The sequence below is a fragment of the Theobroma cacao genome, chromosome 3, assembly GCF_053813885.1.
Source record: "Theobroma cacao isolate CCN51 chromosome 3, ASM5381388v1, whole genome shotgun sequence".
Lineage (NCBI taxonomy): Eukaryota > Viridiplantae > Streptophyta > Magnoliopsida > Malvales > Malvaceae > Theobroma > Theobroma cacao.
Window position 1 is genome coordinate 13,381,731 of NC_142641.1, and position 12,281 is coordinate 13,394,011.

A 12,281-nucleotide genomic window follows, 5' to 3' on the forward strand; every position below is an offset into this window, starting at 1 on the left:
ACACATACGCACGGTTATATTTATTACACAATATTAACTATCGATACGCAACATATATATATATATATCAACATCCTATAGGAGCACAAGGATTCATCATATTGCACACTCACCACATAAAACGTTTTAATAAAAGCTTGTTCCCATGCATAATCTTTAAGGAAAAATCAAATAAAAATCATTCAGATGCTTCATCCAAATACCAATACATTTTCCAAAATATTTTAAATGCAAGTTCACTCACCTTGGTGGATTTGTAATTGAATTTCTTTTCAAAATTCTTCCAAGCTAATAAGGGAAATCACTCCCTCTCTCTCTACACGTCCAACTAGTGAGTGAATGTACATAAGAAAGACTTTTGAAGGCTATTGAGGTGTAAAAGTGGAAGAGCATGAAAAACCCTATGAAAGGGTGTAGAAAAACATGAGAAATAAAGCTAATTTGGGGAAGTTTTAAAGGTTTCAAAGGATACTTCCATGAAAAGTGCAAAGAAACCTAGAATGGAGAGGAGGATAGGAGGAAGAAGAAGAAGAGAAGCTATTGGAAAACTGAAGAAAAGCTATTGGAGATTAGATATTATAGTTAAAGTTTATCCAATTTTCATACAATTTACAATAATGCCCTTAACAAGGCCACTTGTCTTCCTCCTTTCCTTTATGCACTCTTTTTACTCCTTTAACACTGAGACAAAGTCCATAATAGTTTAAAAGTACTCCAGTTCAAGAAAACTTAAGAATTTCAACTCGAGATGAAAAATGACCATTTTGCCCCTACCTAGGAAATCATCATTATTTCTATTTCCTTCGTCATTTTATCCTTATTTTCATCATTCATTTATGCCTTAGGCCTACTTAGGCCTTAATAATGTTTGAAAGCATACTTCTAGGGGCTCACTAAGGAAATAACGAAATTACCCTAGTCCGTGATATCGTGTCTACTTTTAGCTATGAGTTTATAAAGATCAAGGTCTCACATCCACTTACCATGAAGGCATTGCAAGATTCATTTTTGATCCAAGATCCTATTGAGAAGGTTATGGCAACCATTCATTCCTATTAACATTAGCCATCTTGGACAAAAAGCCTAACAATACATCCTCACTCCTTGAAGTGGCCACAAACAATATAGTATCAACTAATCTGTCGCCACCATCACCTTACACTTTCACACTCATCAACAATTGAAGGAAAACTCTCTTTCTATCTCTCATTATTCCCCTCTAAAATTTGTGCACTAATTATCTTGCTATTCTACTAGGTCTCAACACGTGGACATTAAGGGGAACATTTAGAGTTACAGCTTGGTTGGCAACAAAAGCATTAGTTAAGTCCAAAGTTACCTTCTCCACAGACTTTGGTCTTTGGCCACACTTGGAAGCTAATGAGTGTTATCACAAAATCATGTTTCTAATTCAAAAGACAATCTTATCCCACCTCTCACTTTATTAATTTCTTTACCCATAAAAGATAAAGAATGCACATTGATTCGGGTCTATTTTGACTCTAGTATCTCTCATGGGAATCTCGCATAATTGAAAATTTAGATTTATCTGTCAAAGTAGACTTGAACCAATGTAAACATCTCTATTTTTTATAGGTCAAGAGTTAATACAACGAGAACATTGCATAATTGGATAAGATAAAATGTCACAAATATCGCATTAATAAAAGATAAGGTGAGACTTGAAGTTTATAAATAAACACTTTTCTCATTGACCCATGACAGATGTTGCCTAGGAGAACTAAAGCGGGAAAAGAAAGATAAGTTTAGCCTAACAAGATTCTCTACAATCACATCATCCGGGAATATAACAAAACCCTTGCAATCCAAATGAAATGATATACAACACAATCCAACCAAGGATGATATTGGGCATAATTTGTCATTTTCTATAAATGTTGTGTTTAATTTGCAATATATGAGGGCTTCCCTCCCAAAAAAATTAAGCAACCAAGACGACGAAATCCATATATTATTTAATTTGAACATAATATTCTACATACATAAACTTATACCGCTCTTATACATGCATAACACAATGAAATTACAATATAAGTAATGCTGCAGTTTCAAACAGTAAAATAGATATTGCCCCAACAATCCATTAATTTCCAATATGGCTAACACATAATATTGTAGAACACGGATTTGTAGGGTCTTAACACACCCCTGTTTTCTTGCTATTCACAAAACGCCTCCAGGTCCTGGTAGCGTCTTCTATAATCTCTCTCTGAGTCTTTTTACCAGACTTCGGATCCTTATTTTCTTCTTGCACGGCATCAAAATGGGCAGATCCAATGGCCGTACGACTTGGAAGCAATTCTAGTTCCTTCACAACCAGCTCAATATGTGAGACAAGTCTCTCTGCCAGGCTGCGACCGAAGTCCTCCCTAACAACAACGCGGAGAACAGCAACATGTTGGGCATCTGCAGGCATTGTATAAGCTGGAACGATCCACCCGAACCTTCGCAAGTTCTCAGATATCTCAAATACAGTGTGTTTACTGCTGTCTTTTAGAGCAAAAGCCACAAGGGGAACACCCACATCTTTGGAGACAATCTCAAACCGTCCTATTTTCTCTATCCCTTCCTTCAGAATTCTTGCATTCTCAATGCAGTTTTCAATGATATTCTTGTATCCCTTTTATGAACAAAAATTATACAAACTTAGAAAGAGATAGAAAAGACAGTAAACTTATGGGCATTGCAACAATTACTAGATGGTATGGCCTAATGGTCTCAACTCTCAATCTAGTTCCTCAAATATGCTTGGAAAACAAGAGTCAAGCTGAAGCTCATAATTTAAATGATGTAGTACATATCATAGTAAAGGAAGGAGCTCAAGAGGTTCACAACATTAAGGATAGATTTCCAATAGTTGTGGTCCTGTGGACATCTTCGAAGCAGTTGCTTCTCTATCAGAAAAATTAAAAGCTTTGAAGAATTAGAAGTTGAGAAGCATGACAAACAAACTGAAAAACCAGTGCAACACGATCAGCCTGAAGAATTGAATACCCAACAAGCAGAGTTTCTGATTGGAAGAGGTTGGGGAGATGGACTTGAGAAGGTTGAGATCATGCAAGCAATAGAGGATGCTAGTGATGAGGTACCTAGTAAAACATTCTATGTGATTTATTTTTGCTGGATATGGAGAGAAAATTAGAGGCTATCAAAGTATAGGAGTTTTGTGAATAGGCTATTTTACCTATTGACTTAATTCTTTTAAAATGCAAGTGCCATTGACAGTGTTGATGCTGCAAACAATTCTATAGCTAAGAGAGTTCTTCATGGATCTATTTAATGCTTCACAGATCAAGGTTGAGCTTTCTCCAACAAGAAGAGATTGATGTGACAGAGGTTGACGATTACCAAGAGACTGATTGTGTACTTTGGGTCTCCATTGCAATTTGTAATATTTAGAACTTTTTTTGAAGGTGAATACAAAAGCCTATTAGACTTGGGGTACCAAAAGGGAGGTAGCTCTCACTCATTCCAAAAACCCCACTCTCTCCTACTGAAGTTTGAACCTGGGATTCCAGCTGTTTGAATATACCCTGATGGACCCATGTTATTTGAGGGTATTTAGGTTACCTAAGTTATTCTACATTAATTAGTTTCTCTTGCTTACAAACTACTACACTTGGGAGTTGTATACAAACACAAACACTATGCACAGTTTCACTAGTTTATGTTGATGATAAAAATTAAATCATTGAGAATTGTCTCAGTCTAACCAAATGGGTCTTCACATGTCCCCAAAAACCAAAGAGAAAAGGGAAACACTTGCTGAACTATGAGATACCATGCAATCAGTTTCCATGCGTAGTGAGCGTAGAGAATTTGAAAAATGGTTCTTGAAAAAGAAATGAAATCAAAGAAAAATCAATGGGGCAACCAGGTACTTATGCTAAATTAAACTGAAACTATCCTTTCCACATATCTGATAGTCTGTTTAAAAAATTTAGCAGAAATTACCTCAAAGCCAAGCCGAATAAACTGATAATATTGAGCTATAATTTGACTAGAGCCTGCCACAATGGTGAGGGAGAAAAGAATTATTAGCATTTAAGCATCAGTGCCAGTGTATTTGAAACATTATTTGTTCTAAAAGTAGCTAAAAAAGACAATTCTAAATGGAAGACATGAATTCTTAAGAGTAAGTAATTCAAAACTGTAAAATGTAAATTACTGTCCACAATCACTAACAAGGTTAAGTTATTACTTGTAACATATGTTTATGATTTATAGAAACCTTGATGAAAAACTTTACCTATACTTCATAGATAAACTATGAATAATGAGGGGAATATGATATAAATTTTCTTACCACATCAAAGACATAGGCCACCAAAGTGTAGAACTATAGCAGATTGTTACTTGAAATTGTTTAACCAACACACAGTTGAATAGAACATATCCAGGCATTTTGTTGTTATCAGCATTACTCTGAAAGCATGCTTAATAACAAAATTTTTGCTAAGTTATATTTTGGAGTTCTAGTTATAGTAATCCTATCAAATGAAATTAATCTTGTACCTGTTTTGAATCAGAAGGAAATTAATCCAAATAAATTTTATTGCAGTGTTTTTGGCAGCATCCAAACAAGGTTTCTAATGGATAAAGCAGACATAACACTATAGTTACACTAGTGAAGGTATGAATGTGATTCCAATTCCCACTCCAGTCACAAAACAACGTTTTGTGCTTCAACAGCATGCTACAAACAAAGCAGCCAATAAAAAATAAAAAAGTTGATAATGAAATAACAAATTTCCATGAAATTGTCATGAGTATCCTGTTTCTTAGCTTGATAAGTTATGAAGTCATTACTACAACCCATTGCATGGTAAAAACAGTGCCTATGCTACCAATCTGACCACAAACCAAACTCAAGGCGTACAATATGTTGGACTTGAGCAACATCAATAGAAAAATAAGAACTAAGGGGGTATTATCCTAACTGTACCATTCACTTCAAAAAAAAAAAAAAAAACCCTAAAGGCTGTGATGGGTCCTACTTTTGGGAACTTTTAAAGCCTCACATGCATTGAAATCATTTATGAGATGAATGAAACTTGATCAAGTTTCAGTCTTTGAACAAACAAGATTTCAGGGATCAATCTTGTAAAGAACTGACCTCTGTTTTAGAAACAAAAATAAAATCAATTCTAAACTCACTGTTCATAGAGCATAAGAGTTAAATTAATTCACACACATGCCCATTTGACCTACAAGGATAAATGAATACATGTGTCAATAAATGCATGAATATATTACCTTTAGAGAAGTTTAAGGTAAAAGTGGGCTGGTCAGATCCAAGGTAGTTGATGTGAAAGACAAGCTCCTCAGGCAAATCTTCCTTGGTTCTCCACACAACCCAACCAACACCAGCATATACAAGGCCATACTTGTGGCCACTGACATTGATGCTTTTTACTAATGGTAGGCGGAAATCCCACTCAAGATCTGGGTAAACAAAAGGAGCAATGAATCCTCCACTGGCAGCATCAACATGTATTGGGGTGTCCCAACCAGTCTCCTTATTCTTGTTGGTGAGAAGTTCATGAAGGAGCTTTACATTCTCAAACTCCCCAGTCAGGGTAGATCCCAGAATGGCTGCAACACAAATGGTATTTTCATCAACCATATCAACTGCTTTTACAGGATCCATCACATAATATCCCTCTTTCAGCTTCACTTCCTTCAGCTCAACCTCGAAGTATCTAGCAAACTTCTCCCAGCAAACCTGTGTAGCACATTTCAAGAATATTTCACATCATTGCACGAACTGACCTAATTAATGATTCAAGCAAACCTTTGAGCTTCTCACAGAAACATCAAAATTATAACAAAAGGCATGCTAAGAAACTTATTGTATTATACTGATGCTTCGAATGAAAGTAACCACCTAACTATGCTTCAGTGACCCCAATGGATCATAATAAAAATGGTTGATAATCTAGAAAAAAGATGGAGGAACTCCACATAATGCAGAGCACTACCAAGCCAGATATGCAGGCATTAGGGTTCGAAAATCAGTTACTTTACTATAGATGCTTGAATCTACACAATAAGAATTTACCATTTATTTCTAAGGACATTTACGACAAACCTATAAGCACCACACACCACAAGGTTGAATGCCCAGTCCAAACATGCAAATTCCAATTAGAAGTGGAAAGGTAGCATAAAAGATCTAGGCATTTGTATTTTCGCCCCATTTAACCGCCATTTCTACACTGCTCATTGTTTCTCAAAGTTCTGATTGCTACACCTTAAGACCAGTATGCCATCAGGTGCTTAGGAAGGCCAATCGTTCATATCAAAAGAACATAGTAGGGTATGGCATGTTTGGCATGAGAAATACTTTGGTTGATTCTGTGTATGGTTCTTTTCTTTTCTGAGGGAAAGATTTGAACTTTTTACCTTTTTTGGAGACAATATATACCTACCTCTTGTTGAGGCTAATGCTTGTACGTACCCAAGTAGACAAAAAGCCAAGTGACAAACCACCGGAAAACATGCACATCAGTACGTGTCTTTGACAATATCGAAGAACAGTACGTGGGACTTTGCGTGCTTATATATCAGCTATGTTTAAGACTTGTACTCTGTCCTTTAACAAGTGTTTCCTATGTGTTTCCTTATGCCTTGTATATATTCTTAATGATGAATGAAAATCATTGTGGCCTTCTCTCTTTGTTCATCTCTGTTCAGAGATATAAAACAGAGGCTGCATCACAGCAGCCATATACACTCTTTCTCCCAAAATTACAACACCTCTAGGCTGTTCCTTGTTTTTTGAATTTTCATATTCCAGTAAATAAATTTCCCTGAACACATCCTTATGTTATTTTGGTTAAAACTACTTCAAGTGTATCATTAGAGAAGCAGCAAAATTAATGCAAGACACTGTTTCAAGTATCTTTAACAGAAAATATCAAGCAAAACCTCACCTGCACATTTGCCCCTGTGACTATATTGGGCTTATCATAGGGCTTGCCTTGTGCTTTTCTCTTTTGCTGCCACTTTCTTTTAAAAGCTAATCCTGCCAGCATTATTGCCTCAGAGGAACCAACGGTCCCGACACCAACTGCTGTCTCACCGTCCCCAATTGGAGCATGGTATAAGTTTGCAATCATGTTTACACATCGATTCTGTAGGACCAAAATCAAATATTGATTCAATAATATGATGGCTAACCCAGTTAAGGTAACTTAAAGGGTACAAAAAATGAATTTCTTCAGATAACATAAAGTCAATTAGATATCAATTGATCTTATAAGCAATGAAGAAGAAAAATATAAGGTCATCTAGCAATTCATATCACCTATCATTTTGAAAGAAGAAGTTTCCTTGTTCATAGACATCTTATTCAACCTAGGAAACTATTTAATCAGTAACAAAAATCTTCCTTTGTAAGCCCCAAATGAACACAATTTAGTTCAAAAGTACAAAATTATTCTCTCTTTCTCTCTCTATCACTTGATGATGAAAGACGAGCATTTTAATTTGAATGAATCTACATCCCCCACCCAAAAACCACCTATATTAAGCCCATTTAGCCACAGAATGCACTCATATGACCACACATTCTAGGATAAATGTGTGAGTGATATAGGAGAGAAGATGAAAAGGATGTTTCTTAAAGAACAAATTTCTTAAAAGAGAGTAACCAAGAAAAGAAAGAAATTATGTTGCTGAGGTTGATAAGACGTCAAAATGTCAATTATCCCCCCCAAAAGGCAAAGACTTGCGGTTAATGTGGTAAAATTAAATCCCCTAATGATTAAATTAGTATAAGCTGGACATTTAAATGTAATAAGGGACTCTCCACTTATTTCCACTTATTGTCAGTTGATTTTAAACAAACACCTCCTATTACATAGTCCACCATCAATCAATATGTTTAAAACTTTAAAAGGAGATACTGAATGGTTGGGACAGTGACTGTGTAAACAAATTTATATATTTGCTTAGGTATCAATTATATATAACTAATATTTCAAAAAAACAATTATATATAACTAAGTATATATCTGTGTCCTTATATTTGCTTTTCCCTTCTAAAAATTTCAAAAGTATCATCACTCAACAATGGTTTTTAAATTTAGGACCCAGTTGGCAAGATTTCAAACAGCATGCTAAAATAGTAGTGAAGCCCTTTGATAAAACTTTTGCCCATTATATTCAAAGTAACTAAAATAGAAAAGGTTAAGGCAAACTAACTCTTCCTAATGAAATTAGCATTGTTCTCTGATTCGATTTTCCTTTCTTATTTTTACCCCTTATGGAAACAACTAAAGCTAAACAAAAACCAACAATCCTAGAAGACTATATTATTCACTAGTTTCCTTGACTTGCTTTTGGACTTACGCTTACTTGTGTTGGTGTTGTTATGACCTTTATCATTTTCAATACAACAATCAGAAGTTTCACTATCAAGACCAACATTCTGCAGCAGCCTATCTCAAAGCTGCAAAACCGCTATGTTTGAGAGTTACAATCTCCCTTGGCAAAGGAATCTGCATTGTTGAGACACGGTGGTATCTGTTTGATTACTATCTTTTGAATCAGCACATAAGGGATGTGGTGAAATCAATTACTGTACCATATTCTAATATGCTAAGCTTAGAGAGACATTTTTTTTGCTTTTCGTAAGCAAACAAGAGAAGTACCTGGAGCTCAGTGGTTACAGGGTATTCATCCATGTCTACATAATTCTTATTTATTGCAGCCAACATGAGTTGGTCACACTCAGGTTCCATCCATGTGGTCACAAATGATGCCAAGTTCAACCTTGGATTTCCGTCAAGCATCAATTCATCAGTTATTACCTGACGTGCTGCTTCCCTGGGCATTGAACTGTTTGGCATCTTGAATCTGCAGCCATCCATGACATCAAAATTTGACTACATTGCATTGGATAAAAAAGGCACCTTTATCTTCAATAACTTTATTATTAGTTCCTTAATTGTTTTAAACTGTCAACTATATATGTTAGTCAACTGTTAAACTCTTAAAGGATCCATTGCCACATCATCTTTAAAAAGTGAGAGACAAATTAAATAATTTTAAGACAAATTAATTTATTATTTAAAATTTTTATATTGATAAAAGTAATTTGGTGTATGCAAAGAGATTACCAAAGAATATTCATTTAAAGAAAACATTCTAAATTCTAAACTCGCAAAAACGTAAAAACAATTAATATTTAATTTTACATGAACACAAGTGAAATATTTAATTTATGATATATTTTATATTATATATATAAAGGAGTAATGTCTTTTGCACCCAAGTACTTGGTTCATTGATCTAATTCAAATTTAAAAGTAGTTAATAAAATATGTAATATCTTAAGACTGCCTTTCATAGGAATATTTAATTTAAGTGGACTCTTCAAGCTTTTAATTCACTTGATGAGTAACACATATAAAATATGACACACAATATTTTATTCTTGAAATCAATTTGAAACGTAAAGAATATTTATTATTTGATATAATGAGTAGAAATAAAAAATAATTATATATAATTGAATTTATATTTGATGCACTGCATGTGTATAGATTTTATACACTATTATTGTATCAAATATTATCATTTTATTTATAAATAAAATTTAAAAGGTAGAAACTCCCAAAAACAAATACTCATAATTTTAAAAATATTTATTTATGAGATGACATCCTTTAATTAAGTGATATGTACACCGATAATGCATCAAATATAAACCCTATATAATAACATATAAAAACTGTTATGCTCTAATTAATACATTTCCATTATTAGAATGTCCGTGACAATGGGTTGTGCTAGGATTATCAAGCTCCTTATCTTTAAAACTTAAGCCCGAATCCAACCCAATTAACGCTATTTATACAACATTTCATTATTTTAAAATTTCCTTATCTTAATAATATAAATTATTAGTTTTTAAAGTAATAAATTCAGGTCCTAGTGTATAATAAACATTAATTTTACAAATCATATATATCTGTTATTTTTTATTTTATATTAAATCACGCAACGCGTTAACTTAATTTAATCAACTTCGATCATAATCTGTTATGATGTTACGTGAAATTAAAAATTTTAAAAAATTAAGATTTAAAAATTTTGAATTTATGATATAATAAATAATGATTTGACCCAAAAAAAAAAAACTAAATCTATTTTCTTTCTCGGATTTCAAGAGAGAAAGAAGGAGAGGATGATCAACGAAGGGGCTGGATCTAACGTGTGAAGGACAGACAAGTCCCAAGTTGACCATTATGGGGGCGGACACGGCATGAAATCACACCATCCGGCCTCCACTGGGCTAAAATGAAATTCTAATATTGCAAAGAAGCGTAAATAAGTCATTGTGATCCATTACTCACACATTAAAGGGAAAATGCTGAGAGTTTGTATTCATTGTCAACTTGTATCTTGCCAGTCTTTAACTCAAAAATTTTATACTAGAATTAGATATTTTCGCAGAGGAAATTAAAGGGAAAACGCTGAGTTTGAACTCGTTGCTTATGGAAGACACACCAAATTGATGTGTAGTATCCACAAGGAAGGCAGAAGTTGCCCCAAAACAAACAAATTAAAGGAGACAAAGAAGTACCTAGGAAGAGGCTGACGGACATATCTGGAAGCAAAAGTACTGGAATGAACCTGCTGATCCGAGGCGGGATCGGTGGTTGAGATCACCATTGTTTCTTCCTCCTCCTTTCTTCTTTTGGAATTTTTATTTTGTGTGAATGATAAGAGAAGTGGCGTCGGAGCGAAGAGGAGTAGTCTAGTGCAAGTGGAGGAGGATATTATTATGAAGCTGTAAAAGTCAAGGCACCGTCGGTTCGTTTCTTTTATGATGAAAGGTTTGATAGTTGGATTGGCTAAACAGTTCTCTTGCCTTTCACTTTCAGGTAACGTTTTATTAATTAATTACTTCAATTGGGCCCTCTCCCCGCGTTTGCTTTAAAATTAATTAATAAAAATAATAAATAGACATTTCCAGTGGATCCAAAATGAAAACAAGGGGATCAAGACTTTCTTTTTCCTTGTCGAAAGTACATTTTTATAAAATTTTTATAATTTAAAACAGTAAAAAAATATTATAAAATAGATAAAAATATCAAATCATCATTAACATATCATAATATTTAATATCGTATTAATAAAAAATATTATATTAATATAAATAATAGAAAAAATTTAATATTATTAACGAGTAGATTGAAACTGTTAATTTTAAAAAATATAAAGACTCATTGTTTTATAAATTACTATATAAAAACTAAATCTATTATTCTGATAAAGTACAAAAATTAAGTTTATAATTTTATCTTAATAAATAAAAGTTGGAAAAAAGGAGAAAAGTTGAATGATATCTTTACCTCCCAAGCACGCTTGCTTTTCTTTCTTGCTTTTCCTTCTAAGTAATAAATCTTGTTCATAGGATAAATATCGAAGCATGTGGTGGAGCCAAATGGAATGGCAAACCCTGACGGTGACTCATGATGACGCGAAATTGGCGGAGAAACATGTAAACCTAGAAGACCTAAGATATATGTAAATGCGAAAAAAGGTCCATGCCATGTGCTAACCCCATGGCCCGCCTGCTGGTTGGTGCTCTGTCTTTTCCAGCTTACGTTTTTTTTGTCTCACCTATCAGTCAACGAAACTTAGCGACAGGCAAGCTACAGGGCGACACCTGTACAGCAAAAGGCGATGATAGAAGTGTGGGAAGCATGCTACTGGTTGCTCAATGTTCACTTTGGTATGCGGAAACACAAAACAAAAAGAAGCCATTCACTTTAAGCGTTGCTTAAAGATATAAAATATGAAGTAATCAAGCTTCCTTTAAACATGTAGCAGTTCTATTGTTGGAGTATTTGCATTGTTTAAGAGCTCAGGCCATGAGATGTTGAGAAAATATCTAACCTCACCTCTATCTGCCACATTGCACTACACCTTGGCCTTGCAGCCAACTCCCACATGCCTCATTGATCCAAGGCCTAGGGTCCTGTCAAGTTTCATGGGATCTTTTAACAAATTCATTTGAAACATTGAGAATGATAATAGCAACACTAAAAAAACCCATTAATTTTTGGACAGAATTGATTCAGTCCGAATTAATTTTTCATATTTAGATGAATTTTTAAATTTTAACTAAAATAATTTTGTCGCAAATCCGGCAAAAGAAAACATAAAAAAGTTGCATATGATGTCAATTTTTTCGATTTAGTTATTTTTTGTTAGAAATTTATTTTTAAAAAATAATATTTTGT

The 12,281-nt window shown here is 33.9% G+C and overlaps 1 protein-coding gene across 2 annotated transcripts; it reads right to left on the reverse strand.

The window, feature by feature from the left end:
• Window positions 1-1,942: 1,942 nt before the first annotated feature.
• Window positions 1,943-10,876, reverse strand: LOC18604490 (glutamate decarboxylase 5). Of its 2 annotated transcripts, XM_018117928.2 has the most exons (6): window positions 10,616-10,876; window positions 8,679-8,883; window positions 6,957-7,157; window positions 5,278-5,746; window positions 3,976-4,028; window positions 1,943-2,641 (listed from the first exon to the last, which is right to left on the reverse strand). In XM_018117928.2, exons 1-6 carry the CDS (start codon window positions 10,702-10,704, stop codon window positions 2,159-2,161), a joined length of 1,500 nt encoding a protein of 499 aa, XP_017973417.2. In that variant the 5' UTR covers window positions 10,705-10,876; the 3' UTR covers window positions 1,943-2,158. The 2 variants fall into 2 exon arrangements, with proteins under 2 accessions (XP_017973417.2, XP_007037065.3); XM_007037003.3 differs by lacking the exon at window positions 8,679-8,883 and having other exon boundaries at window positions 10,616-10,757.
• Window positions 10,877-12,281: the final 1,405 nt, after the last annotated feature.

What these genes read in the sequence shown, in the direction of transcription:
- LOC18604490 (XM_018117928.2), bottom strand. Translation starts at nt 10,704, where the DNA reads ATGGTGATCTCAACCACCGATCCCGCCTCGGATCAGCAGGTTCATTCC. An exon ending in CTGTAACCACTGAGCTCCAG is followed by an intron (nt 7,158 to 8,678) that starts GTACTTCTCTTG and finishes TTGGTCCTACAG; the next exon opens with AATCGATGTGTAAACATGAT. An exon ending in TCACAGGGGCAAATGTGCAG is followed by an intron (nt 5,747 to 6,956) that starts GTGAGGTTTTGC and finishes TGTGCTACACAG; the next exon opens with GTTTGCTGGGAGAAGTTTGC.